This window comes from Hetaerina americana, unplaced genomic scaffold (genome assembly GCF_022747635.1).
Source record: "Hetaerina americana unplaced genomic scaffold, ioHetAmer1.1.p SCAF_20, whole genome shotgun sequence".
Classification (NCBI taxonomy): domain Eukaryota; kingdom Metazoa; phylum Arthropoda; class Insecta; order Odonata; family Calopterygidae; genus Hetaerina; species Hetaerina americana.
This window is the reverse complement of record NW_027286764.1, coordinates 6,758,212-6,785,747: the sequence shown is the minus strand read 5'-3', so window position 1 is coordinate 6,785,747 and position 27,536 is coordinate 6,758,212. Positions and strand designations below refer to the sequence as shown.

The window sequence follows — 27,536 nt, the reverse complement described above, 5'->3', positions numbered from 1 at the left end:
GAAATTTTTGGCCCGGGGTATCCAAATAATCAATTCCTTCCCTTTATTACCTTGATTCTGATTCTACTTCCCATGCCACGAAAATCATCGTCATCTTCTAAGTTTCTGATTTTAAATATATTGTATGAGGTGCTCCGTTTCAAAATAAGTTGTCCCGCAAAATGTTATTTGGAATTGAGGCGTTTTCTTACTTCGCTATGTATCAGTTTCTTTTAGGTAGAACTAAACACCATCTTTTATATGCAATTAATAACCTGCGCTTCCATTTCGTTTGGAAAATCTGGATTTAGGGATAAAAGTCTTTGGGGAATTTATAAAATCAGTTAGTTTTGGTGATGATCTAGATTCTGTTTGTCAGTCAGCCGAGGGGTTGGAAGTGTTTGTGAGTGAATTGGAAATTCAGTGCAATAGAAATGGGATGGGAGTAAATTATGTAAAACAAAGGTTGTGCCATTTTCTAGGAAGAGGAAAGCTAAGTTAAATATTAAAATAGGATGGCAAAAGCTAAGGGCAGGTGGAACAATTACGTGTCTCGGAAGTGTTTTGGACCAACACAGTCAAAGTAGTAGGGATGTAAGGAGAAGAATTGCGCCAGGCAAAGAGGCTTTCACAAGGAGGAAGGAGTTGATGACAGGGACGTTGAGTAAGGATATTAAGAAAAGACTCGTAAAAACTTTGATATGGAGCGTAGCGACGTACGGCGCGGAAACGTGGTCATTGAAGCAGGAGGATAGACGTAGATTGAAGGCTTTTGAAATGTGGGTGTGGAGAAGAATGGAGAAGGTGAAATGGACAGAGAAGAAAACAAATGAAGAAGTACTTGGTATGGTGGGCGAAGAGAGGGGTTTGTTGGGGGAAATCCTATGGAGGCAGGAAAAGTGAATGAAGGGTGTACTGACCGGCAGTGGGATGTTGAAGACTGTGATAGAGGGGAGAATGTTAGGCAAGCGAGGAAAGGACAGGAATAGAACAGGGACTGAAGAGAGGAATGATTGGAGGAAGGGTGTATGCAGAATTGAAGAGGGGCTTGTTGTAGAGTAGGATGTCGGGTTGTGTTTATGTAAAAGAGACAAGGGAATCATCGCTGTACCGTTTGGTAACTTGTCCATGCAAAACCCACCTTACCGGTAGATTACCACAAAAATATGCCATTAAATTTTGTTTAGAGTGAACGTAGTATTTCAAAAATAAAGAGAAATATCTATTTTGGGTTGAATGCAATAGGAGCATATGCGGATCTACAAAGTTTTCGTCTGAAAGAATAATAAATATACGCATTCAAATTCACTTATTTACAATATTATTACCGAGATGCTGTATTTGGCTTTCCTTAAATGATACACTATAATTAGTACGAGCACTAGTAATGACGACTTAATATTTTGCGGAGTTAATGTATAATTTTAAGCGTTTAAAATATTTTTAACAGTTTTTCACTTTTCATGCATACAGTGAAACTTATACAACCACTTACTTACAAATTGAACTCTTTTAATGTTTTATTATAAGTACGGTAATGTACCCGTGTACGATGTGCAATGTAACCGTGTAAATTACAATCGATAAAATAAGTTTATTTTCATTTCTCTTGGAATGGCGGCAAAATGGCAAATAAACTTTAAGTACAGCAGTACCCATATAAGGGTGCATCTGAAATATGTGTGGGTAAAACGAGTTGCTTATCGACGCCCGAGTTTCTCTTCCATGTCGCCAAGGATCGCTCCAATTGAGCCGGGGAAGATGGCCGAAATCAATGAATGAACGAAAATTGTCTTCGGCTGCTGTTTAAAGTCTCTGATAACTTCCCCTGTTGCAGATCTCCCTTCTTTTTCTACCAAACCTCTTCAGAATATCCTTCGAGCAGTGTCGATGTCAGCCCACTCCATAAAATGAGCAAGTTAATCCCTTAAATTCTGACATACTTACGCAAAACGCATTTTTTGCGACTACTAGGATGAATAATGCACTTAGCGACGTGAACCCGGTAAAAAAATTGTTTGCAAGTATTTGTTGACGGTTTTTGAATCCGGAGTATTTTGTGGAAAAGCTTGTAAAAGTTGGGGGTGTTTGTTTGAATTTGAGTGACCAGACATTCTCTCGTTGGTGAGCGGCACAACTTGTGTGTTATGCTCGCTGAGCATGCCTCATCAAGAGGGTGTGACCGGCCTCAGGAGTCGTCAGTAATAGTCTTGGCGACAAGTGAAACACAAGATATTAAGACCAGAGGACGTGTGTGCTGAAAGCCAAAAATGTTATCTATGCATACATGGTTTGCGTTCAAAGAATTGGGAGATTTTTCATCAAAATATTTATTTTAGATATTGTTAAAACAATAACTACAAAAAAACACAACATTCTTCAAATTATATCCCTTGAGCGTGGACACACTTTTGCCAGAGCGGCTTTTCTACGACTCGACGGGTCCCTGGTAGGCGGAAGGTCCTCTAGGGTACAAGGGTGCAAGCTTCTTTGACAGCACATTTGATCCCATGCTGATGTCCTTTTGAGGGAGAATTTCACTTTAGGAGGAAAGCGAATAGTCTGATGGTGCCGAGTCGGGACTTATAGGGTGCTGGGGAATCGTCGCGATGCCGTTGCAGAAGGTCTTCGCAATTAGACACTCGACTCTGCTCTTGGCCGTCCGTCCGGAGACCTTCGGCAAGAGTTAAGCGCAAATATTTCGCGTGACCAAATGTTCAGAGGTAAAGGTGTGTGCACTGGCATCTTATCAATACAATCTGCAATACAGCAAATACATCTTGCGACACAATCTGCGATTAGGTGCACACTTGTAACCGATGGTCTGAATTCAGCACTTCACCCGCACACGTTTGGAAGATATCATTACCGATACTTTTTATGCAAACCTTTTATATTATTGTATTGATTCCGTTCATTATGTCTGCAAATAATGGACGATGAGATAGGATGGCGTAAGTCATGGCAGATGAAACAGTTTGCGCACCTGAGCATTGGGAGCTGTAGGGATGCTAAAAGAACTTCATTGGCGAATGAAGAGGTGGGCATAAAGAGGCAGTTGGCGACTGTGGTCCACAGTAAATACACAAAGAAAAGATGCAAAAAAAATCGAAGTGTTTCGCTGGTTTTTCCCGAAATGTCCTCGTTGAGGAAAGAGGGACAACGTAGAATGGAATCAAATGTAATTTCGGAGTGTGTGCGCGACTCGGAAGAAAGAATGCGGTGATGGCGTACGTAGACGTGAAGAGGAGGGAGGAGGAGAGAGTGGTGTGGGCAATGGATGCATCAAGTGGGCGCGGAGGGAAGGGGGAAGGGATCGGCGCAAGGGGAAAGTAGATTGTTTGGAGCACCTTGGAATTCAGTCTTGTGGTTTAATAGCCATCGCGGAGCCACACATTGGCCGTCGTCGGATGAATAATGAATGCATGAACACATTCAACACCACCAATTGCTCTTGTCTGAGGTGGTCGTTTCCCTTAGCGGCGCAATCGGTTCCTATGCTCATGGCTGTCGAGGCTAATTCTTCTTCACCGACCGCTCTCTTTGTCTCTCCCCCGCAGGAGCTGAAAGAGAGCTTCAACTACGGCCTCTTCTGTCCGCCGGTCAACGGCAAGGCAGGCAAGTTCCTGGACGAGGAGAGACGGCTGGCCGACTACCCGTTCAGCGGTCCCGTCGGGTACCTGGAGGTGAGTGAAGGAAGAGCCGGGTTATTCACTGGCCCCGCACCTTGACCTGCTCATCTCTGGGCTCCATCCGAAGACTGGCGAAACATTGCCGACGCCGGTGGTGGCGTGGTAACATCCCCTCCTGCCAACTCAATCGTCACGGGTTCCATTCCCGCCTAGGGCTTGGGTGTTTTTAATTGTCTTCAATGTAATGTTTAAGGGGTTAAGTGGAAGCAGGGATAAAAAAAGTCTCAATCTCGCCCCGGAAAAAGAAGACTTTAGAAAATAAATAAAATAAAATGCTCGGTGGCGTCTTGAGGGTTGGACTGGGTTGTCATCGCGGGGGTACTCGGGTGATGAGAGCGGTGTGCAGATTTGAACTTGATGATCGGAAAAAATTGTAGCTGTAATATGAGTCGAGTGTAACGGGGTGATCAAAATTCCGTGTAATAATCGAAGGGAGAATCCTCCTCGGAAGGCGTCTCATCACAACTTAGCAGTCGCGTCCAAAATGACGACTAAAGCACATTAATGATCAAATGCCCATGCGTTTTTCTGATGGAATTAGAATAATCGAATTTCTGGTTGTGCATTAAAATGCAACAATATCAAAGGGTAAAAAAAACTGTCGCCTTGATCGGGATTCGAGCCCGGTTCCCTCGATATCCGGCTGAGTTATTTAGGCTATTAATCTGCCGTCCCCTTTGAATTTTGAAGTGGTTGGATTGAAATGCATATTAGCGGATGACTCCGTTGAAGTTACTGTCGCGGCGTCTCCCGCGGTCGCGTGGCGCGTTGGAACCTAGTGGGCATGGGGGTGTAGAATGGGAGAGGGCTGGAGACTCCCGAGCTGAGTAGCATTGGTTGTAATGGCGTAGGGGCGGGTTCCGTTTCGCTGCATTAAATGCGGAGCACATGATGAATTGTGGAAGGTGCACCCTTTGATTATGGTGCGGTTCCGGAAGCATGGATGGGGTCATGCCCATATGTACATAGTATGTCGTTTCGGCTGCAGTGAACAGTGATAGGGTGAACTTAAGGGTGTGTTTTGCACCCTTTTCGGCTTTGTTGCTGGCAGCCTTGTGGGAAAAGGAGTGAGGATGCTCTCTTTCCTTGAGAGAGTAGGGTTAGGATCAAGTGTACTGCTGTACGGGCATAGTGAGGGTATAGTCTGCAGCGTGGGAATGGGCCCCAACGGCTTCCCAAGCCCATCATGGCCGCACCCATAAAGCGGTCACACCAGGGTTGGGTGGGTGCCCACCCCGGGAAATGACCGGGAGCTCTTTACAGTACCAGCTCATAGTTGCAATTAGGGAACAAACTGGTATGTTTTACGTCCTGCTTGATTTACTACCCTTATCCCTTGTGGCAGCAGAATGTTCCCGGAAATTCATAAACCATTTGGAAAAACTGTACATTGTTTTCATAGTAGAAAATATGGGTTTCTTTAAGTCCTTTCATATTTGAAGTGTTCTTCATACGCATGTCTAAGTTTTGCTTAATTCGGTGTTGGGATGATACGATTAATTGGGATGTTTGCCCCTTCTGCTGTGAGGCCCTAATTATCTTTCCCTAGAACTAATTAATGTGGCGATATCATTTCAGCTCAAGTACAAACGGCGCGTGTATAAGATGGTGAACCTGGACGAGAAGCAGCTAAAGGCCCTGCACACACGCGCCAACCTGAGAAGGCTCCTAGACTACGTGGCCAACGGTCAAGTGGAGAAGGTGGCCAAGATGTGTTCCAAGGGACTGGACCCCAACTTCCACTGCCCGGAGACAGGAGGTGAGAGAGAGAGCCGGCCAGGCATATTGTGGTCCAAAGTGTGTCTTCTCCCTGCGTTGATATCTGTTCGTTGCGTCGCTTTATAACATGACCTAGTGAGGTCATACAAGATGGCGTATTGGATATTTAAAAGATATCGGACAATAAATATTATGTAGAGACATAGAAAGGCACCAATGTTTTCATAAGACTACAAGCAAGCCTTGGTGAAAAGCTTTGTGAAATCGAAATAATCGTAGAGCCGTGATGGTGAGGTCGAAGTATACGAACGAAAGAAACGTAGTCTGTTCTTCATAAAGGCGTCTGACTCCAGTGGGTTGGCCAATCCAGTGATGGTGTCTCGATAAAAACATGATTGGGGGAAGGCAAGGGAAACTACCTCAATCAATTATCACACGAATTTATAGATGCCACAGGTATGAAAACGAGTCCTTGCAACTACGGGACCCAGCCCTATGTCGTGCTGAACAGCGGGAGAGGCAAGGCTTCCACGGCATCATCTCACGAAATTCGTGCATAACAAAAGCGACGAGAGTAGCAGACAATAAGATATAGAAGGGTTGTCCCCTTAACTAGTTAGAATCGGGACTAGCAATGATAGGATGATATTGAGAAAATTAGAGAATATATAACAGGACATGTAAAGAGGAAATATAAATATTTTAAGGCTTTGCAAGGTCAAAAGTAACGATAACTGGGTTTATAGGAGCGATAATTACAGAATAATATACAGCGAAGGGGAAAAGAGTCAGCGAGGGGTAGCAATAATGTAAAAAGAGGTTGGAAGAAGCTTATTTGACGTAGAGCAAGCACTGATAGAATATTACTAGTACACGCAAAAGTAGAACCAACATACTTGGTCATTGTTCAGGTATACATGCCCCACCGAGCAACCATAAAGAGGAAGAAGTCGATAGGATATACGATCAGTTACAGGGCATCATGGCTTTTGTCCCTGGAAGGAAACCTTTGACTGGCAAAAATGTACATCCCAATATTTAGCTATAGGGAGCAAAGAATAGAAAGTATATACATATGGAGGATATAATAGATGTTTTCCACAGAAGGAAACGTTTCCTACAAACGGGTGATTGGAAGGGGTGGTGGTGGGTGAAGGTAGGAATAGGAGTGAGGTGGGAACAGGTGATGAGAGATTGAAGGATGTAAAAAAAGGACTCGAAACCCGGAGAAGATACTAAGGGAAGAGTTATTGGGAAAAAGAGAAGAAAACGATGGATTGCAGACGAAATGGTCAGGGAGATACAGGAGAGGAGGAAATGGACGAATCTAAACAAATAATTATGCAGAAGGAAGTGTAAAGAGATAAATAATGAACTGAGGAGGGAAACACCAATTGCCGAAGACGCACGGTGGAGGGCGCAGTCGGGACGTGTGAAGAGCTTAAGAAAGGAAGGGTGAAATGGATTGCACCGTAGGGAGAGGTGAAAGCGCTATCGAGAAATGAAAAGGGAAAACCCGTCCGCGCTGTGAAAGGTGAGAAAGGAAAATTATGAATGGAGCAAAGGCAGGTTCACGAGGGATAGAAATAACACACTAAGGATCGACGTATATGGTATGGATATTAGAAGGGGAAGTGTATTCCTATGCAGAACGGGAAAATGAAGTGGATCGGGATAGGTTAGGATCGGGCATACTTCGGTAGCGTAATGGAAAAGGCATTAAAGGAATAGAAATGAAATGAGGCTGCGGGGAAAGATGGCATCCCGGCGGAAGAATTAAAGGGTTTAGGACAATTTGGAGGGAAGATTTTTTACGGGAAAATTCGCAGCAACTGTGAGAGAGGATTTGGCGGTAATATGTCATGAGATGAGTGATGGGGCCGCGGTAGGAAAGGGTAAGACAGCCGAATGTGAAGATGATAGAACAATAAGTTAATTTCACACGCAGGTAAGGTGATAAATAAAAGGACTGAGAGGAAGGAGAATTAACGTATTACTTGGCGGTTGATCAGTATCGATTCAGGATGGGGAGAGGCACGCGTGATGCAATAGCAATATTGAGGTCACCAATCGAAAGGAACATCGAATAAATTCAGGATGTATTTGTTGGATTCGTTTGTTTCGAGAAGGTGTTTAGTAGATTCAATTGGGTAGAAAGTATTATAGGCGATAGGAGTAGAATGGAGGGAGGGATAGGCAAGTTTGGGCACGTTTTTAAGAAGAGGTGAGACAGGTGTTCATTAGAGCCCGTAATTTTCAGCGTGTACATGGGGTATGTGGTTAGTGAATGTGTGTATCTATGCATAGAAACACTCAAAACGATAAATGGTGCAGTGTAACAATACATATGTACTTACGATTGAGACAGTCATTAGGAGAACAGAACATAGAACTCATCGAAAGAATTAGCTTCTAGGTATGACAATAGTAACGTGGAACTGTGTTTCCACGTTCCTGTTTGACGTGGCTTCGTTTTTATGCGTAGAGCATTGAAATGTTGGCTGCAGAATGCATTTATGTAAACCCCTCCTCTGACCGCAATAACTTAATGATTCGCGCAACCAGTTCGGAGATAGTGGCGAGCATCGGGGTTGACCATGCATCAACTACCGCCGCCCGCCAAATTCCATTAGATAAAGCATCCAGTGGTGCCATTTTTCTGAATAAAAAAGTTCGCAAGTGCTTAAATAAGCGATGTAATGTGATACTTGACAAATATTGCCATCGATGTTAACTCGTATTCTTACGACTTGCCTCCTCATGGTGGGCCTTTACAAAATAGGGATGAAATATAAAAATGAATAGGTTTTGGCGACCTACGAGGAAGACAAATTATCCTGATACATCTCTATATTTGTAGGAAAATAAATACCCCTGTAACGGTATTATTTGGTCTCTCCTTCGGGGGTTAATGCGACGCCTGCCAACGGCAGCGCAGGAAAGGAAATGTGGCTGCCTAACACGCAGGGTTGCCTTACTCCCGAATATGCAAACCCCCTCTCTGTGGAGGGACTTCGCTAAATCTTATTCCCGGCAAAGTTGAAATGGCCGTAATGAAATTCCCCCTAAAAATCCTATTTTTCAAATAGCTTTTCATAACGTATCTTGTTAAATATTTGCACGTGATTCGTCCAGTTACGGAAAGAGTTATTTGTGAAATCATCAAAATCGATAAAGATTTAGTTTTCGAAATTAGAATATCTGCTCTCCCTTGTTTTAAACGCTACAAGGAATTCGGGGCCTGTTTCCTGCAACTCGCGAGAGGGACCTGGGAATAAATGAATAGCTGTGCCATTTAGTGCGAGTCCGCGCATATCCATTCGTTTCAACCCACATTTGGTGGTTTGAATCGAAAGGATGAGTTCTGTCATTATGCAAGGCCTGTCCCAAAAGTAGTTGGACTGAGTCTTTAAAAAATTTTTTTCCCAGAATTGATACATTCACTCGAAAGTCTTTTAAGTAGCACCACTGTGCGTCCACCCACCGCTGCCAGCGGCTTTTCCACGCCTCGTACGCCTTCTGGAAGGCGGCGTCTGGAATATATGCTGCTAAGCTCCCTCATCACGGCCTGTTGTAACGCTGTGCCATGGTGACGTCCTTTCAGCTCGAATTTGACGCGGGGGGGAAGGAAGAAGTCTGGTGGGGCAACGTCAGGACTGTAGGGTGGCTGAGGCATGACCGAGAAGCCCTTGGCAGATCCGCTTGCGCGTATCCTTTCGCTCGTCTGAGAGCAATAGCGGCACCAACTTCGCGCAGAATTCTCTCATGCCCGTATTTTCGCTCACAAGTCATTTCACATCACTTTTAGGGATGCACTTCATCTGCAATCCCTGTCCAACAAATCCTTCATTCGTGCAAGATTTTCGTCCCATTTTGAGGTCGAAGGGCGTCCTGAAAGTTTGGCGACTTCAATATCTGTCCTACCCTCCCGAAACAGCTTGTGCCTCTCAAGAACACCCGATCCATCCATTGCATTATCACCATATGCCCTGCCTTGAGCATGTCATGAGTCAATTTCCCGGTTTAGCCCAGTTTCACGCAGAAATTGATGGTGTAGCGCTGTTTCAATAACCTGTTCATAACGGAGCGTAACGAGTGCGTGTTGTAGAGGTTTCGCAAACGAGCAATCCACACTCCGTAAAGGCTGGGAGCCAACTGTCACCGGCCTCCAGCCTTTCCTGAGAATCCTCTCCCTCGAACCCAGCCAGAGAACCCGATGCCAGTCTGTCTATCCGGGGAAAAAAAGTCATACCACCTTTGGAAGAGACCTTTTTTGTGTAATGCGTGTCCCCTCCCTTCCTTATGTTGCAGAGACGCCCCTGACGGTGGCCGCGTGCACCCGGAACCCGTCCCGCGTCATCGTGGCCCTGGTGAACGGGGGCGCCCTGCTGGACTTCCGCGCTAAGGACGGCTCGACGTCGATGCACCGCGCAGTCGAGCGCAACTCGTACGAGGCGGTGAAGACGCTCCTTGACCTCGGCGCGTCGCCCAACTACCGCGACGCCCGAGGCCTCACGCCCCTCTACATCGCCGTGGCGGGGACGCACCACCCCTCGCCCGCCCCCGCCGCCCTCTCGTCCGCCTCCTCGTCATCCTCCTCCTCGGCGTCGGCCGTCTCCTCGTCCCCCGGCCCACCCGGCGGCCCCCCCGGACACCATCACCACCACCACCACCATCACCACCACCATCACCACCAGCACCATCAGCAGCAGCAGGCCGGCCACCCCAACTCCGTCCCGCCGAACAGCGGCCCCGCCGACGCCATGCTGTGCGAGGCCCTCCTGCACGACCACGCCGTCCTCGGCGCCCAGGACCTCCAGGGATGGCAGGAGGTCCACCAGGTGTGAACTGCCGACTCTTAAAGGGATTTGGGGGGAGTTTTCGTTTCTCGCAAAATTCAAAATTTAATGCCTACACGTTCAGTTACAGCATGCTTCATCTGTACATATATAACAAACCCGTGACATGAATCCAGAATCTGTGACTGATTGTCGCTGAATCTTACCAAGGCTGGCTATCTTCGCCGGGCAGGTCTCTTCTAACTTGTGACGATTGAATTCTTCAATGTCGAAGGCATTCATAACTACTTTTCTAAAACATTTATTTATATGGTACTTTCTTATGGCTTTCTTTCAGAAATACATGTAAACGTATGGGAAAATGTTTAATAAAAAAAGATTCATTTCAGATATAGCTACGATGCTTCATAATTTACCCCTTTGAGCGTCGACACACTTTTCACGCCAGCAGCTTTTCCACGACTCGAAGGTTCCCTGGTGGGCGGATTCTGGAAGGTCCTTAAGGGTACGCGTGCAAGCTTCTTTGACGGCACTTAGGGTCCCATGGTGGTGTCCTTAGAGGGAGGATGGATTTCACTTATAGGAATATAGAAGGAGAATAGGAAATAGTGTGCTGGTGCCAAGTCGGGATTGTAAGGGGGTTGGGGGATCGTCGCGATGTCGTTGCAGAAAGTCTTCGCAAGCAGACACTCGACTCTGCTCTTGTGGTCCAAAGACCTTCAGGATGAGTTTAGCGCAGATCTCGTTTTGCCAAATGTTCTTTGATGATGTGTGTGTACTGTCATCTTATTAATGTCAATACGTTCTGCGATCATCGACACACTTCGCCACACACTCTGACGATCTGAATTCAGCGTTTCACGCACCACAAGTTAGGGAAAAATTGTGACCGATACGTTTCATTCTAACCTTGTATTATATCTAGTCACTGTCCCCTATTTGCCAATATCTACAACTTTAATTCATAAGGGGATCGAGATGGTGCGGGGGCTACCGTACTGGCATCCCACCCAGAAGGCCCGGGTTCAAATCCCGGCGGTGTTGAATATTTTTCAGAGGCATCTCGATCCCTGCTTGAGGTGCTTTGTGGAGGGCACTTTGAGTGAGTACGCCGTCCGTCGGATGGGACGTTTAACTGCGGATCCCTCGGCGCCTTTCGTAAAGAGTAGGCTAATGCCGACACTGGGTTTCTCTCCACCCTTCATCCTTTCCTGTCCATCCCCTATGGTGCAAATGGCCTCAGCTGTCGGTCGCCTCCCCTAAATACTGCTACTACTTTAGTACATAATCATAGTTAGGGGAGGTTGAAAAAGTCCACATTGCTTTGTAATTGTTGAGAGTTTTATGAATTTATAGAATAAATTGCTGCATTATGTCATGAGAGAGTGAATCTATTATTTTTGCTTCAATGGAAACCGAATTTTATTGGCTGAAAATCATAATCCACTCACATTGACGGACCTTCTTGTTTTCAAAAGTAATTCTTATGCATATGCTAAATAAAGGTCATGTCACCAATTTGGTAAAATGGTAATTGTGTGCTTGAGTTGGAGAGAGTTATTTCAAATTTGTCCTGAATTCAGACTAAATTATGGGTTTTGCCACGGAAATTATACAGAAAGCCAGTATGTCAATCGCATTTGAAAATCCCCATATGAAGTCTAATTGCCAAAAGATATTGTGTTTGAATTGCTTGGGAAAATCATTATTTTTAATGTTATTTCATAGATGGCAAAGAAATATGTTTGGAATTCGTCTAAGGTATAAACGCCTAAGGGTTTAAAGTTGGCTTTAACCTCGTGGACGACTACGAATGCCTGTGACATTGTATGCACATATGGTATTTCGTCACAACATCTTGTTCCTTTAGGAAAGCCCCAAAATTTCAGAGTTTAAGAGGACGCCTCGATAGCATAAGTGGCTGGAGCACTGGACCGGATATTGAGGGATCTGGGTTTGAATCCTGGTCAAGGCAAATGATTTTTACATTCTGAAATTATTGCATTATTTGATAGGGTTAATTCTTTTGACTATAAAATCGTCCAATTGCCCATATGATAACATGCTCTTCTAAGTTGAGGCATTTCATTGATGTTTTCAGGTGCTAATTAAAGAAAAATCGAGTTGCTTAAATGTTGGCCTCTCTTGAAGCGGCCACCATAGCTCATTGTTACTCCATGGACTGCTCTGTGGTAGCCACTCCGCAAACTGTATTTGGCTACCGACTGTGTCTTTCTTTATGCCTTCCTCAAGTCCCTTATTATGGTGTTTCTCATTGACTGCCCCTCGTAATTATTTTTTCTGTTTATTCTCGTATGTAGGTCATTACTCTCTGCCATGACATTCTTAGGTATTCGCTCTTGTGCTTCTGATGTGTACTTCTCTCCCTCATGGATGTCCTTCCATAGCATGGTCACTTAGTTCACCCTACCCAACTCTTCCTCTACCTTTGCCTGGTCTTCATGAGTAATGAGCTGATAGCAGAATAAATTTGATTATTGTTTTTCAGTTAGATGTATACTAATAGTTATGCCTTCATGAATTCTATTGGAGATATATGTTTGCACGTTAGTTAATCTGGTGAAAAAATAAACAATGTCATACAATGCTAATGTTCTTTAATTCCAGATTATTAAGGGTTAAATAAATATTGCTGAATATGTTCCGAGTCATTGGCCCTCGGCTACCAAAAGGTTTAAACTACTTTGTTTCATTTTCATCTGACTAAATCATCGCATGTTAACCATTCCTTAGCCCTGTGTTTGCCGCAAGGGAATTTTTGCTTGCATGTGGGTCAATGTGCCCACCGTCCCCATCACAACTTGCAAATGCTCTCCTTTATCTTCTCCTGAAGGCGTGCCGCAATGGCCTTGTGCAGCACCTGGAGCACTTGCTCTTCTACGGTGCGGATACCGAAGCCAGGAATGCATCGGGGAACACGCCACTTCACGTGTGTGCCGTGGACAACCGGGAATCATGTGCTCGGCTGCTATTGTTCCGTGGGGCAGACCCCAATGCCCTCAACTATGCCAACCAGACACCATACCAGGTGGCAGTCATCGCCGGGAACCTCGAACTGGCGGAAATAATCCGCAACCACCACCCAGAGAATGTCGGTAAGTGCATTGCACTCCAGAGTCATGGACTTATTCAGTTCCTCCCCTCCCTCCCTTCTCATCTCCCTCCCTAACCCTCCCCCCACCCCCACCCCTTCCGAGTCCACACCTCCGATTGCTGTTACCACCACATGTTGCACAAGGCCCCTAACCCTCTGCCATCCTTCCGTGCCTCTGTGTCCCTCATCGCGTCGGTACCCCACCGTAAATTTAACCATTAATTCACTTTGTTTCATCTGAACAAGAAACAGAAAAAAAGAGAAATGGACGGCTACCTAACAGGTGATTGTGGCGATTGTCGGTGTCTTGCATTGCGTGTGGTTACCTAGTTGGAATCTGTACGCACACGCTCTAGTGAGAGAAAAATAGTCTGCTCTGCTTGTTTCCTCTCCTACTTTGCCTGTTGTTATTTTACTGAGTGCATTTTGAACTAGAGAGATGCAAAACCCCTCTCGGAACTTCTCCCCACACCGCTTCCTTTAGTTCCTTCTCCTCTAGGGTAGAATCCATGCATTATGCAAACAGCCGTTAATTAAAATGTGAGATTTAGTTCAATAATTAATTAGCTTCACTGAAAGTCTCTCTGAGTTCTAAATGTAAAGTTACTCTATCATTAAATCTCATGACTAAAATAGCTCTCTACTTAATTACAATGCATTGATCTTTCTGCATGATCTAAGCTGTTAAGTGTTTTATGTTGATGCGTTGGTGTTAATCTTTTGTTGCTAGAACACTTGCGATGATGTAATGCCAATTTTGCAAACCATTTGATCAAACCAGTGATGCTGTTGAAGAAAGTAGGTGCATATATTCAGGAGATGTATCCCAGGTAATCATACGGATTAATTATTCAAAATTTTGTCTGATATCGTAAGTAAGAGAGAAGGAAAACTCTTTATCAATCCTAATATTTGTTCTCATTCAGTCCAATTACTCCCATATTGTTTCGTTACCACTTCTCAGTTAGCAGCTACGTTGTGCTTTCTGAACGATACTATATAGGATACAAGGAAGATGGGTGTATATTTTTAAGTTGAATAAAATAATTGAAGGACAGGGATTTCATTTAATGTTTCTGCATCGGCATTATGCATGATGGTTTTATACTTGCTACAATATTTTATGTAAAATTTCAAAGAAAATTATGTGTAGTTCATTATTACACTTAGTTATCAATTCCTGAAGGAATTGCCCTGGATAGAATGTTAATTAGTATTACTCCATTTAATAATACAAACATTGGAACCTGTGGAAGACGGTACAGGTATCCCCCACCTGACACATGATTTCCTCTAAAAAATGGCCCAATGCAATGAATTAATATGGAGCAAATCTTTAAAAGCTGCTATAAATCACTTAATTATTAAGTAATATGGAAGATAAATAATAGACTTTGAGAATTTGAAGTATTACTGACCCGTTTAATTTTGGTTTTATTCATTGCATTCAAAAAAACATCAGCACTACATAATTGTTTTGATGATTTTTCAGAGTGCAGCTTGATATACCTAATGGACTATTTTATTACGTACAAAATTATGACTTTTTTATTTTTTGCGTATTGAAATGAAAAATATACATTCCTAAAAAGAGAATTTTTGATTTAACTAATTTGGACTTTGAATGATAAGTTATATTAGTTTAACAAAGTTGGTGCTCATTTCATAATCTAATTGTGTAGCCCACACAGTTAGGCGTAAAGGATTTACAGGAATTGCTTCCATTCGTACTATGCCTGCCCCTCATTAAGAGATGGTGCGTAACAAGCACGCATAAGTGCATTGGAAGCACGTGAAAGATGAACTGTATAATGCATCTTGCAGACCAGTGCAATGTCTTCAGCTGAGGGAGAGGTGAATTTCAATTTGTTATATCCATTTAAAATTATTTTCAGCTGTCACCATGGTCTTATCAGTACAAAGCATCATCGCATCATCAGTGCTCCGTTTTAATTTATGTTTCTATACAAGCACAGCAGTAGAAAAATTGGTACAAATTAACCTTATAACTGAAGTAACTTATATCTTAATATGTCCAGTCGATATATTACATATTCCTCTGGTGTTGTACTCTTGTATTAAGCATAATTACCATTGTACATAAAAGTATTTTAAAATTTTATCGGCTTCCTTAATATGTACAGTTCAATTAATTCTCTGAGTGAAATTTCTACTGAATTCTTTGTCTCTTATTTCCCCAAAAAAAGTTGGCCTCTGTAGTAACAGATGCATCATTTGGTGTTGCATCCTTAAACCTTCTGTTGGCTCCTTTCCACCCATCAGTGGTCAATGCTCACTCACATAAAATAATGTACGTAAAATGTATGCAGCAGCTCTAAACAGCCGAGGTGCCATAACAGTAATACAGAGTTCAAATATATGTGCCTACTTTCCACAATGTTCAGCTGCATTTATATCCTGCCATTCTGGAAAGGGTTTGCCATCGCCTGTCAGCCTCTTGAGATAAAATTGATTCTCAATCAACTCTCTGGTGGAATCAAGGTGAAACTACATTTGCTGAGGGAATGCCAAGACATGGGACAAGTGAAGGAATGAAACATTGGTGGCATAGATAAAAGAAATAGCTGATCTAGCACATTTAACTATTTTCATTTCTTTCTTCCTCATTTTCTCTTAATTGCATTCTTCCTCCGAGGACCTTGGTTACAGCTCATCTCTATACCCTTGATATATCCAATAAAGCATTATTAATTAATGCCCATTAATGTAGTGGTCCTTGATTTAGATGCTCAAAATTTAATTCGTAAATGTTCTAATCTTTGATTTTCCCTTCCCAATGCATAACTTGTTGATTGTTTTATATGCATTTTTGAGCCACTCTTGATGATAGGTAACCATTGGGTTGACCATAAACTGCAGTGTTCTGCAATGAAATCCGACTCTCAAATGGATGAGCAGATTAGAGATGACCATCCTCAATCATCTTAGCATTTTAGAGTAGGAGTAGGCATAGCTTTTGGATGAAGAATGAGAAACAAAATTGACCCGAATGCCTTTAGTGGCTGCGGCAAAAATTAAAACAATTTTGAAATATCATTCCTTTTTGGAAGAAGGGACACGGTTTGCCTTTCCCTAAACACAAGGATCGTTGTATTTCATTAATGGGGTCCAGTAATTAGGAAATGCATATATTGTATTTGGCTGAATGCAATTCATGAAATGTGTTGCTTTTTGAACCATCTAATTTTACCTAGGACTGAGAATTGAATCTTGAAATAAGATGACTTTTTTTGATTGTTAAATATCCCTCAAATGGCTAATTTTGTGGTAAAATTTGCAATTTACGTCAGTAAATTTAACAGCTCTTGAAAACGATAAAGTTAGTATGACTGCATTCCATTTTTCTTAAAAGCATTCATTCGTTTGCATCCATTAATTCTCTTTTGCATTTAGGCTAATGTGTTCACATTTAATATAAACAATTTAACTTTTGATCTCTTTCTTGTCCTTAATTAACGCATGGAGTCAAGGGTTTCTGTTGATACTTCTTACTGGAAAGTAAACCACTGTTTATAGTTAAACTGACTTATGCACAAGAAAATGGCAATTTTACTTTGTTTAGTTGAATTCCCTTTTTTTCCTCCCAATTTTAAGTGGTTTTCTTTATTTCAATTGAATTTGTGTATCTGTTGAGCTTTCCGGAACAATTTTAAGACAATTGAATGATGCTTGCAAAATTGCAATTTTTTTATGAATCCATCTGTAAACAAGTGTGTTTTTTTACCCTTATCACTAGATCAGAATTCTTAGCATGCATATTTTTTCTCAATGCATTGCATCTTGAAGTGCAACATAGTTTAGTTAACATATTTAGGGTAAAACATGCTAAAGTATGATGACTGCTGGTATTTTTCCAGATGACATTTTATGTCTCTAGTTAATGATGCCTATTGGTGCTCATAGCACATGGCTAATTGTTTCAGTCCAAGAAAACTGCACCTTTGGAAGGTTTGCATTAGGTATTTTGGAAGGTCAATTTTCCACTGATGGCATCTATTAAAATAAAAAATTGTTAAGTTTCAATTTTGATGGTGGTTGAGGTTAAAGGATCTTCTATGTTTTATGTATGATTTGCATATGAAAATAATGAACCATCAGACGAAAAACTTATGACAAAAACTATGACGATAGATTTAATTCTCCTTGGTCTAGTTGAAAATTATTCTTTTTCCCACAGAATTATGTAAGTGTCTAGGTTGTTCATTTAGGTGAATGGTGATTTCCACATTTTTCGGGCTGCGTCCGCGTATGTCGTTTAAATGTACAACAGTTTCGCCAGCTATCCTGCTGGCGTCCTCAGGTCAAGGATAGCTGGCGAAACTGTTGTACATTTAAACGACATACGCGGACGCAGCCCGAAAAATGTGGAAATCACCTACTCATCGCCGCGGAAACCTTCGAACGAACATTTAGGTGAATGTTTTGATAACCCCAAAGATTTGAATAAAAAGTTGAATTAACTTCACATTCAGGAATCTGTCCACCATTTTAGCGTAAGTGACATTATACAGTATTTGGGTGCATCTCCAATGAATTGAATAATTATATCTATTCAGTGCTATCAATTATGTGATGAAATGAACAGTTTTAGTGAAACTGAGTGAGCTTAAAAGTAGATGATGAGAAGGATGTGTCCATGTATGACATTGAAAAATACATGCCCTGGATAGCTTTATCTGCTGAAATGTAGCGGAACACTGTTTCACACCCGTAAGTGGTATCAGTTTGTAAGTAGTGACTTATTTTCATTGTGTATTGTTTTTTAATCTGTTTTTCTTTTCTTTCCTGTGCCTGATGTTAAACTTCCCAAAAAAATGTGCAGTTCATTGATCTCATCTGATGTTCAGATGAAGTAATCACATGTAATTGTTCATTTGGTTATTAATATATCCTATGTCATGTACTAGTTAAAAACACTTAATTTAACAGAATTTTGACTTAAAACATATAATAACCATGATCTTTTTATTCAATCCATTATAGAATTGTGTGTGCTAGAAATATGTATTCAACTTGTTTCACAGTTTTGTTATTGGATTAAAATTCAAATTCTGAATGAAAGAGCAAGAATTTGACATGTTTTGATATCTATTCATTAATTTGGCTTTTTGTGTTAACTCCAGCTGTTTTATATAGGTTTTCACCTTGAAATATTTATCTTTCTCCAATATTTTAATGTTGCAATATATGCTTTTGCTGGCTTACTAGTTGCATCTGCTCATTTCCCAGCTTGCCTTATGTTTTAATTTCTCATTGTGATTCTTTTTAACCAGAATACAAATAAATCATTCCTCTTATGTCCCTCTCTAGTTTGATTAGCTGGGCATTTTAAAATATTCTGCAGTCTTCTGAATGAGGATGAAGGGGAAGACAAGTTAATTAGCTTATTCCATTAGTTGCCTACCTTTTTGTGTATCAGCCATAGATGCATTGGAAATTTCTTAGAAGGTAGACTGTAATCAATCCCAATATACTATTTTTGCGATGAGTGCAGCGGCAGAAGCATTGTGCAGAGCCAACCAAGGCTTTCCTGTCTGCCAGGGGAGGAGGGGAGAGGTTCCTTCCCTGGCGGCAGACCCTGGCTCAGTTCATGGCTTTGGTGGGGTGGTCACATTTAGTCTCGATGATGACGTGTCGGAGCTCGGAGGGAGGCAAGGCTAGAAGACAACAACACTCAGCATCAGCCACCCGTTCTGTGCCCTCTCCTCATTAACCCAATTGCCCAATGCCACTGCCTCCCTTTGGAATTCCACCGCCTCCCTTTGAAACCCTGGCTGCTTCAACCTCAACCCATCACTTGCTTGTATCAACCCTTTGAAATTCTTTTATTTGTCTTTTAAAACTTGTCTCCCTCATCACCAGCAAGCAATTTCTTTTGGGACCACCTTTGATGGTCTTAGCTCGCAAGAGAAATATTCTTTCCAAGCCTGAATCACTTGATCAGTGGTGAATTACCAGCCAAGTTTCCCAATACAGTTATCACTTCACTTACTAAATTAGTGCTTTCAAGATGAATTATCAAACAAGGTTCACTTCCTTGTTTCAGTGACGGCTCATGTCCATTTCTTTTGATTCCTCTAATGAACAGGTAGGCCCGGTTTTATTGTGTGAGGGTATAGTTACTTAAGCAAACAGCTGTAGGTTGACCTGTAAAGGTACCATTAGCCTATCTTGAGCATTAAAATTGTATTCTCTTGCTCTTGAAAGCCTTTGGAGAGGTAGCCATGAGACGCTCTCTGTTATTGACTTGTCTCATAACCTATTCCAACTCAGAAAATATGAGACTATATTTAATCTGAACTACTGTTACCCAGGCAAGGTTGAATACTATGTTTACGATAATTTTTTGGAGGATGAGAGATATTTGAACTCCAGTGTTCAAAGAAGTGATTTTGAGACCGTTAAATCTACCCGATATGTGAAGATGATATAAACCTTAAAGAACGATGTTAGTTGAAAATTTAGGTCAAGAAGTTAGCAGATTTTAAGTGAAATAGGATCGTGCAGACAAAATAAAGCATTGAAATTCCACAGTAAATATTTATTCATCATGGCTATGGTTTAAACACTGTGCCAATGACTGGTGGTGATGGTCGTGGATAATAAATATTAATTGTGGAATTGCTGTGTTTCATGTTGTTTGTATGATGGAAAAATTCTCACAAGTAATGGCTTAAAGCATTTAATATAAAATAGGATCCTTTGAATTTTTTTGGAAATTACCTCAGATTTTAGTGGAAATCTTGAAACGAGAGCTAGAGGCAACACATACTTCAGAGAGGCCAGATAAAAAAACGCATGGATTGCTACATGACTAATCAAGTCAAATTTTTTAGTTTTTTCTTGCATGAATTTAAAGGCCTTTAAAGAAAACAATTTACAACTTACATTGAAATTAGTGGACATCCAAGTACCTTCAGTTTTCAATCAATTCTGCTCCTCTAATTTACAGCACATCATTAATCAGCTCAGTGCAACTTTTCACACTACATAAGTTATATTTTCAAATGTCTCAAGCATTGAGTCAATTCTACCATTCACATATATCCATTTCATATAATTTTAAGAACTGCAATATGTACTAAACTAATTGGTCTCTTTGGAGCACTCAAATTTCATGTAAAATAAATTGCTCATTTTCACTTTCCTTCAAGAAATAATTATCCAGACAGTCAGTTGAACATTATACCATTGATCAATTGTGATATAGGCTTTTTATTGAGTGACGTCTGGGCTTATTGCTTCGTAATCCATAGATAAATGAAACCACTCCACCAGCAAGAGCTACAGAGGAAGCAATCACCCGTTCATTGCCAATGCTTTGTTTATTTTTTTTATTGTTTTTTGTCTGTTCTCAAAGTCATGGCCACTTTTGACTCTGCTCTTCTTTGCCCATTAAAGAAAAAGATTAATTTCTGCCCCCCTCTCTCCTCCTCCCCCCTCTCCCTTCTCCCCTTCCCACATGCAACAACGCACACGTGCTCTTCCCTCTCTGACCGTCGGCAGTGCCCTTCCGGGAGCCCCCGCGCTACAACCCCAAGCGTAGGCGCTCCGGCTTCCCCCCGACCTCTTCAGCCTCGTCTTACACCATCTCCGACCACAAACCAACCCCCCCGACCCTGCCCCGCACCCAGTCTGACTCCCGCCTGGAGAACCCCTCAGACCTGACCCCCTCCCACCCTCCTAGGGCCCTGCACCACCAAACCCTGCCGGCCAGCATCGTTCCAACTGTGGCCACGACGACAAACAGCGCCAACGGACCCCATCACCACCACCACCATCATCACCACCATCAAGTGCCCCTGCACCAAAGGGGCGGCCCCCCCTCCCCATCCCCCTCGAACCGCTCCCTCCCACCCTTCAGCTCTGCCTCTTCCTCCTTAAGCGAAGCAAGTTCCACGGGGAGCGCAGCCACTGGGAGCACCGTGACAGGTGAGCATGGGGGGGTGCAGCAACCCAGTGAAACCTCTATATAGTGACACTTCTCTCTCTCTCTCTCTCTCCAGCTAATCATCACTGCGATGAACATTCTTTATTGGTCATTTAATTTGTTGATAAAAAACCCTCAATAAGTAAAAACCTCTTGGTTAAATTAACTTTCTACATCACTTTATATTTAATGCATTGGACATGCCACGAGTGTCACTTGAGCATCTTCTGAGTAATCCCGTTTCAGCAAATGGATAAGTCTTATTAAAAAAAATGAGTGATTAAAGTTTCTTAGCAAGAAAATGGAAATGCTGTGAGGAAAATGAGCGTATTTGTTTTCTCTCCTCAACATGGCTATCCCAATTCAAAAGAAGAAGCCCCTTTTTTATGTCTCCTTACTTTCACTATATCAAGGTTTTACTGCAATGGGAAGGGTGTGATGAGAGCATGTGGGATTCAAGATCTACCTCGATGGAAACAGCAACAAAAATAACAATAACAATTGTGGGAACTTGGAGGCGAGGAGTGTTGGGAACGGTGTGTAGTTGGCTTGTTGTGATGCCGGTGAGGTGTTGACTCTTCTCTCTTGTGTCTCTTTCCTCTCTCCTTGTGGCGGGGGTGCACTGGGATTGGTCTTCGGCGAGGCCCCGCCGAGGATGGCGGGAGGGAGGGAGAGATGGGGCAACTCCCCCTGCCATCTCCCTTCCTCCTCTCTGTCTACCACCCCCAACTGGTCTGCATGCCCAATTGATCTGCAGGGGTGTCTCCTAAGGTTTTTGGATGCCTACCTGCGAAGAGAACTTAAAATGCCTTCACACACACGCCTCTCTTCCAAATTGAATATCTCTTCTTGTCTCTCTCTCTTTTCTTTGCCTGTATTTAAATTTTTTTTGGTTGTTTTTGGAAGTTAGTTGGAAGGATAAACCGCTCTGCCCTCCTCCCTCTCCCCCCATCCCTCTTATTTTCTTTTGCTTCGATTGGATTTGGAAGCAGTTACAAGAAATCTGTCCCCGTACTCCTACTCTGCCAAAGAGGCTTTGTTTTTGGCACTTACCAATTCTTATTTAATCCCTTATTTTCAGCAAGATCCTCATTTCTCTCCCAGCATGGCTGAACCATTGCATGATCTGTATTTTTGAGTGTCTTTCGTATGTTGTGTGCAAACATAAACTTAAGGAATGCATGAAATGAATGGTAATTTTGTTGCCAGTGTATGTTTGGAGGATTATATTTAGTCTTCCTTTGGAATAACATCTCTTCACTGATAGTACCTGTCTAATCCTATCACACAAGCTATTGGATGGAGTCTTAGGCTTTTGTATAATGATTAACACTTAAAAGTTTTTTGATGGTTTATTGTGTCATTGACTTGTATTCTAATTGTTTTCAGTATGAAAATAATGAAAATATCAAACCAGTTTGGTTATATTGAACATCCCCATAAGAATTCCTGTATATGGGTGTCTGCAATCTGTCTTTATCAAACTCATATTGAGTGTCTTTAGAAAGTAAAACTAGTTTGGAAATTGGGGTATCCATTGATTGTAAAAAGGTTAATTAATGCCGCAAGTGTCATGATTAGAGATGGTAAAATTTCAGTAGTTATGAATCTTTTGTAAATTAATATGATACATTTTGTTATTTTAGGGAAATTACCTTCATTTTTAATGATCCGCATAAATGTTTGAAATATTTTATTTCCTGTCCATAGTCAAAAGTATAATAATTCCTTTCTAAGTAAAATAATCCTGTTTTTGGTCCTCTTTTATGTGATGCCATTGATGTTACAAACCGGGAACATTGTTCTTCAATGTCTTAAGACTTGAAAGTCATTGCATAATGATGTTCTTAAAGTTAAATAAAAGGCAAAATCATCACTGAAATTACACCATAAAGTATCAGATGAAATACTTGTCATGCCTTTATACCAATTGATTGATGAAACACCTGTTTCAAATGAAAACCATAATCTATAAGCAACATTTCTTGAATTAAGGCAAGAAAAGTACTTGAAACTCCCATGAATTCAAGTGAACAAAATCAATGTGAACTAACTCCCCCCCCCCAATCGCATTATAATCTTAAATTGCAATATGCAACCACTTGAAGATGCTATCATAAATTCTCCCTTTGGAATGGATAAACTAAGAAGGTATTTACGTTCATTCATTATTCATAATTCGCCAAACTCAGTCAAGGCTGGTGGATATATGCGGACAAATGTTTCAAAATTAAAAGATATTATAAACATCAGCAAAAATATTTTTGGAAAATTTCTGATGCCTCACAAAGTTTTGGAAAAATATCGCTTTATGTTCCACAGTTGACAATCTGAAGTGTTTTGAATGCTTTGATGACAATGAATTCTTTGGGAGGGCAGTCACCACCTCCATGTTTCCGTTTTCAGACAAGAGTCTAGACACGGTGAGTGACAGCTCGGGTGTGGGCACGTCCAACAGCGGAGGGAGCAGCACTGGTGGTGGGGGGGCGAGCATATCGATTCGCGGGGGGTCGACTGGTGGTGAGCCACCCGTGGCCGGGATGACCTTTGAGACTGGGACCACGACTGTCGTTTGTGTCGAAGACTACCCAGGAACACTCCCAGGCCACCTGCCCATTGCCAGGGGTGACATCATTGAAGGCAAGTGCAAATTCCAGGGGGGGTCGCCCCTTGTGCTTGAATCCTTCATGGGCGAGGCTGCCCTGAATTCAATCAAACCTTTGTGAATGGTTTTTCACTTTTTCTCTTTGATAATAGAAAAGAATTTCCTTCAGGATTTCTGTGGAAATAATATTTTGAGGTTCCCTGAACATGTTTTTTCAATTTCCAAATGATATCTGTCCATTTTTATGTAGAAGGTCGGGGTTTGCAAACCTTTTGGCAATTTGAGTGCCCAAGTTTACGAAATAAGAATATGGTCTTGATTTGCACGCCAAAGCATTGAGTGAGATAGAGATATCAATTATTTTCATGCTCATAAGAGGCTCTTGATAATAAAAAATAATTATTTTTAAATGGTTTTAAGAATTGTTTGTTTTGAAGTCTAAATGCTTAATTAGGGCTTATAACAAAGGTACCTATGTGAAATAAATATCATAGAAAATCTCTATCAGTCATCTATTTGAACTACTTCTACTTTTTGGGATATGACATTGGTTTTTGATAGATATATAAAGTCATATATGCAATTAATATTATTGATTCTCCTCAATTTCAGAGGGAAATAGATCAATTATTCCTAAGGAAACTCATGAACATAATTTATAAGTAAATAAAATGAAATTCAGTGAAATGAAGAGAGCACTTTAGTGGTGATATCAAAGTGATAGATATATTTTGACTGATGATACTAGTCTTGCTCTGTCACTTATATGACATGCGTGAGAACAATGTATAGCATGATTTAATGCAAAAGGACACAAAGGATATGGCACAGAATATGCTTGATCACTCAAAGCCTAAGGAATTGTTCCAAAGCCAGAGGCCACTTACATATACGGCACTCTTCTTTGTCTCTCCAACTGAGTCAGATCGATTTTGCGTGCTATTTTCTTCCTGTAATCTAAACTCAATGTGGAATTGTCCATAATACCTTCCCAGCTCTGCATGCCAGATGAATTGCTCTGGGTGCCACTTTGGACATAAGTGCCGAAAGTCACTCTTAGAATATTAACCTGAGCAGAAGAACATTTTACATTGACATTTTAATGAGTCAATGAACCATTTAAATTTTGGGAAGTGAATGTTTTGATTTCCTTTCGTTATGTGACAGTGAGAGCCCCAAAATATATTTAAAATGGTCGGGAGATCTGAAGATTATTTCTTTTTAAAAACTAATGCTGGATTTCATGAAGCACTAATTAATTTTTCTCATAGTAAAATGAAAATTTTAAGTCATTTTTATGGGACTTGAACTGTGATGCGGTGAAAGGCTAGAATTTTTAATCTGCTTGCCATTTATTGTATCACACAGGAAAAAATTCTGAGACTTCATTCACATTATTTTAAGTAATCTACTGGTTAAGGAAGGCTTTGGATCAACATAACTACCAAATAAATATCTTATCTCTCCTGAAAAAACAAACCCAGCATCCTACTCTACACCGAAGCCCCTTTTCATCTCTGAGTACTTCCTTCCTCCCTTCATCCCGTCCAGCATCCCAATACTGTTCCTGCTGCTTACTCGTTTGTCTAACATTCTCCCCTCTATCACAGTCTTCAACAACATCCCACTGCAAATCAATCAATCAATCTGTATCCATTTTTTCTATCTCCTTATGATTTCTCCCATCAATCCCTTCTCCTCCTCCACAAAACGTAGCATCTCCTCATTTGTTTTCCTTTCCATGCATTTCTCCTTCTCCATCCTTCTCCACATTTCAAAAAGCCTCCAATCTACCTCTATCATCCTTCTTCAGTGACCATGTTCCCGTGCTGTACATAACTACACTCCATATTAAAGTTTTCACGAGCCTTTTCTTAATCATGCAAACACTTAACTGAGTCCTTAAAAAGTAGTAACTGATACTTTTTATAGCCTTGTGCATGTGACATTATCCGGGAGCTTATAATTACAAACAAAATTTTGGATAGTGTGAATAAATCAATATCTAAATTTGTTTTGTGACGGGATGGATATTTTGCTTTTATCTAGTCGATGAAAAGCTACAAAATTGTATAAGCATGTTCTCTTAATTAACCTAACTGTTCTGAAAGTTGGCTTGACCCAAAATAGATTTCTCTTATCTCAGTCTCAGCAACAATGTTGCTTGGACCTCTTTGGACTCAACACTTGCGTAGGTGTTTGGATGAATGGGAAATGCATAGAGGGTGAGAAGATGTGTGGGGGAGCCAGAAGCACTTGTGGGAAAAATACAAATGGCAGGGCAGAGAGTGATAATTATGGCTCATTTATCAGTCATTCAGATTTAATCTGTATATGTATGATGTCAATTCAGATTCATTTTCTTTTAATGGCAGTACTTTTTTTCCACTATCATGAGAAATTAAAAACAGGCTAGACATGGTGTTGCAGGAAACATGTTATGATTGCTGAACGACACCTTTGCATATATTTCTGGTAGTTTTGAAAATGGAACATTTATCCTACTTATATAAATAATAAACATTGCTTTACTAAAGCACAACATTTTTCATTGGGCTGCATAAAAGGCTGACTTGTCTGAATATTAAGAATTTATTTATTCTTGGAAAATATTTCCCTGTCGCACATTTCATTATAAGATAGTTAAAACAATAAATAATGCATGGTAGTTTTAATTGCTTACAAAAAGGAAAAAAATATGCATAGCAGTGCAAAATAAATTATGGAAATACAAAAATTGCAATATAACTTCCGTAGCACTTTTCATACTAGGTTGTTAAAAAAAATGCTTTGAAAAAAGAAGGGTACATTGGAACTAAACAGCACACTGAGTAAGAGCAATTAGATATGGCTTCATGGCTTATGGAATTCTTGAATTTCAAATTGAGAATGAAAAAATGTCTATATTTTGTGATAATCAGTTATAGGCCCTCATAATTTTTAAATAATTGCATATTAAGAGTAAAATTGTGAGCAAATTAAAGAACATAAAATGCATTAGGTTTTTTTACCATGAGATGTGTGCAAAATTCTAGTTTCTCCAGAAGTAAGGGTAGTAAATTGCTTGTACAACAAATTGTATATAAAAATTTGGCCATCAACTTTCCATGTGCATGGATGCATCAATAGGTTATCACGTAGATTCACATCAGAAACATTACTTTTCATGGAGTAAATGTGTTTCCATATGTTCTTTTAGTACATGGGGACAACATGCGTGGTTTGTATAAAAAGAAGCATAAAAGTTTCGTAAAAATAGATTTAATTCAGATATTGCTTCAATGCCTCAAAATTTTCCTCAAAAGTACATCCCTTGAGCATTGGCACACTTTTGCCAGTGGCTTTTCCACGACTCGAGTTCCCTGGTAGGTGGATTCCAGGAGGTCCTCAAGGGTGTGAATGTGTTTCAGCAAAAACCTCTTTTCAGTCAGTGTACTGTCTGTGATGATGTCTGGGAGCTATATAGCTTAATATCTTGCTATATGCAATTTTATGTGAAATATGTATTTATTACAGATCCAAGAAATCAATTTTGATGGTTTTTGCAATGAATGTCGTGGCATTCAAAGTTATCCAATATTTTTACATTTATTTAAACTTATTTGCTCACCTGATTTTAAATATAATCTCATCATGGCCAAGGGTATGCTCCAATTTCATTTGTAACAAGGTGATG

General features: G+C 41.0%; 1 protein-coding gene across 1 annotated transcript in view; it reads left to right on the top strand.

Annotated features, from left to right (window-relative positions):
• Positions 1-27,536, top strand: part of Prosap (SH3 and multiple ankyrin repeat domains prosap) — a 427,994-nt gene that overhangs the window by 380,473 nt on the left and 19,985 nt on the right. Inside the window, exons 7-13 of the mRNA XM_071586042.1 lie at positions 3,540-3,665; positions 5,250-5,430; positions 9,702-9,933; positions 10,138-10,231; positions 13,044-13,305; positions 20,832-21,257; positions 23,662-23,895. Coding sequence (XP_071442143.1) covers positions 3,540-3,665; positions 5,250-5,430; positions 9,702-9,933; positions 10,138-10,231; positions 13,044-13,305; positions 20,832-21,257; positions 23,662-23,895 — 1,555 coding nt within the window. The remainder of the gene's footprint in view (positions 1-3,539; positions 3,666-5,249; positions 5,431-9,701; positions 9,934-10,137; positions 10,232-13,043; positions 13,306-20,831; positions 21,258-23,661; positions 23,896-27,536) is intronic.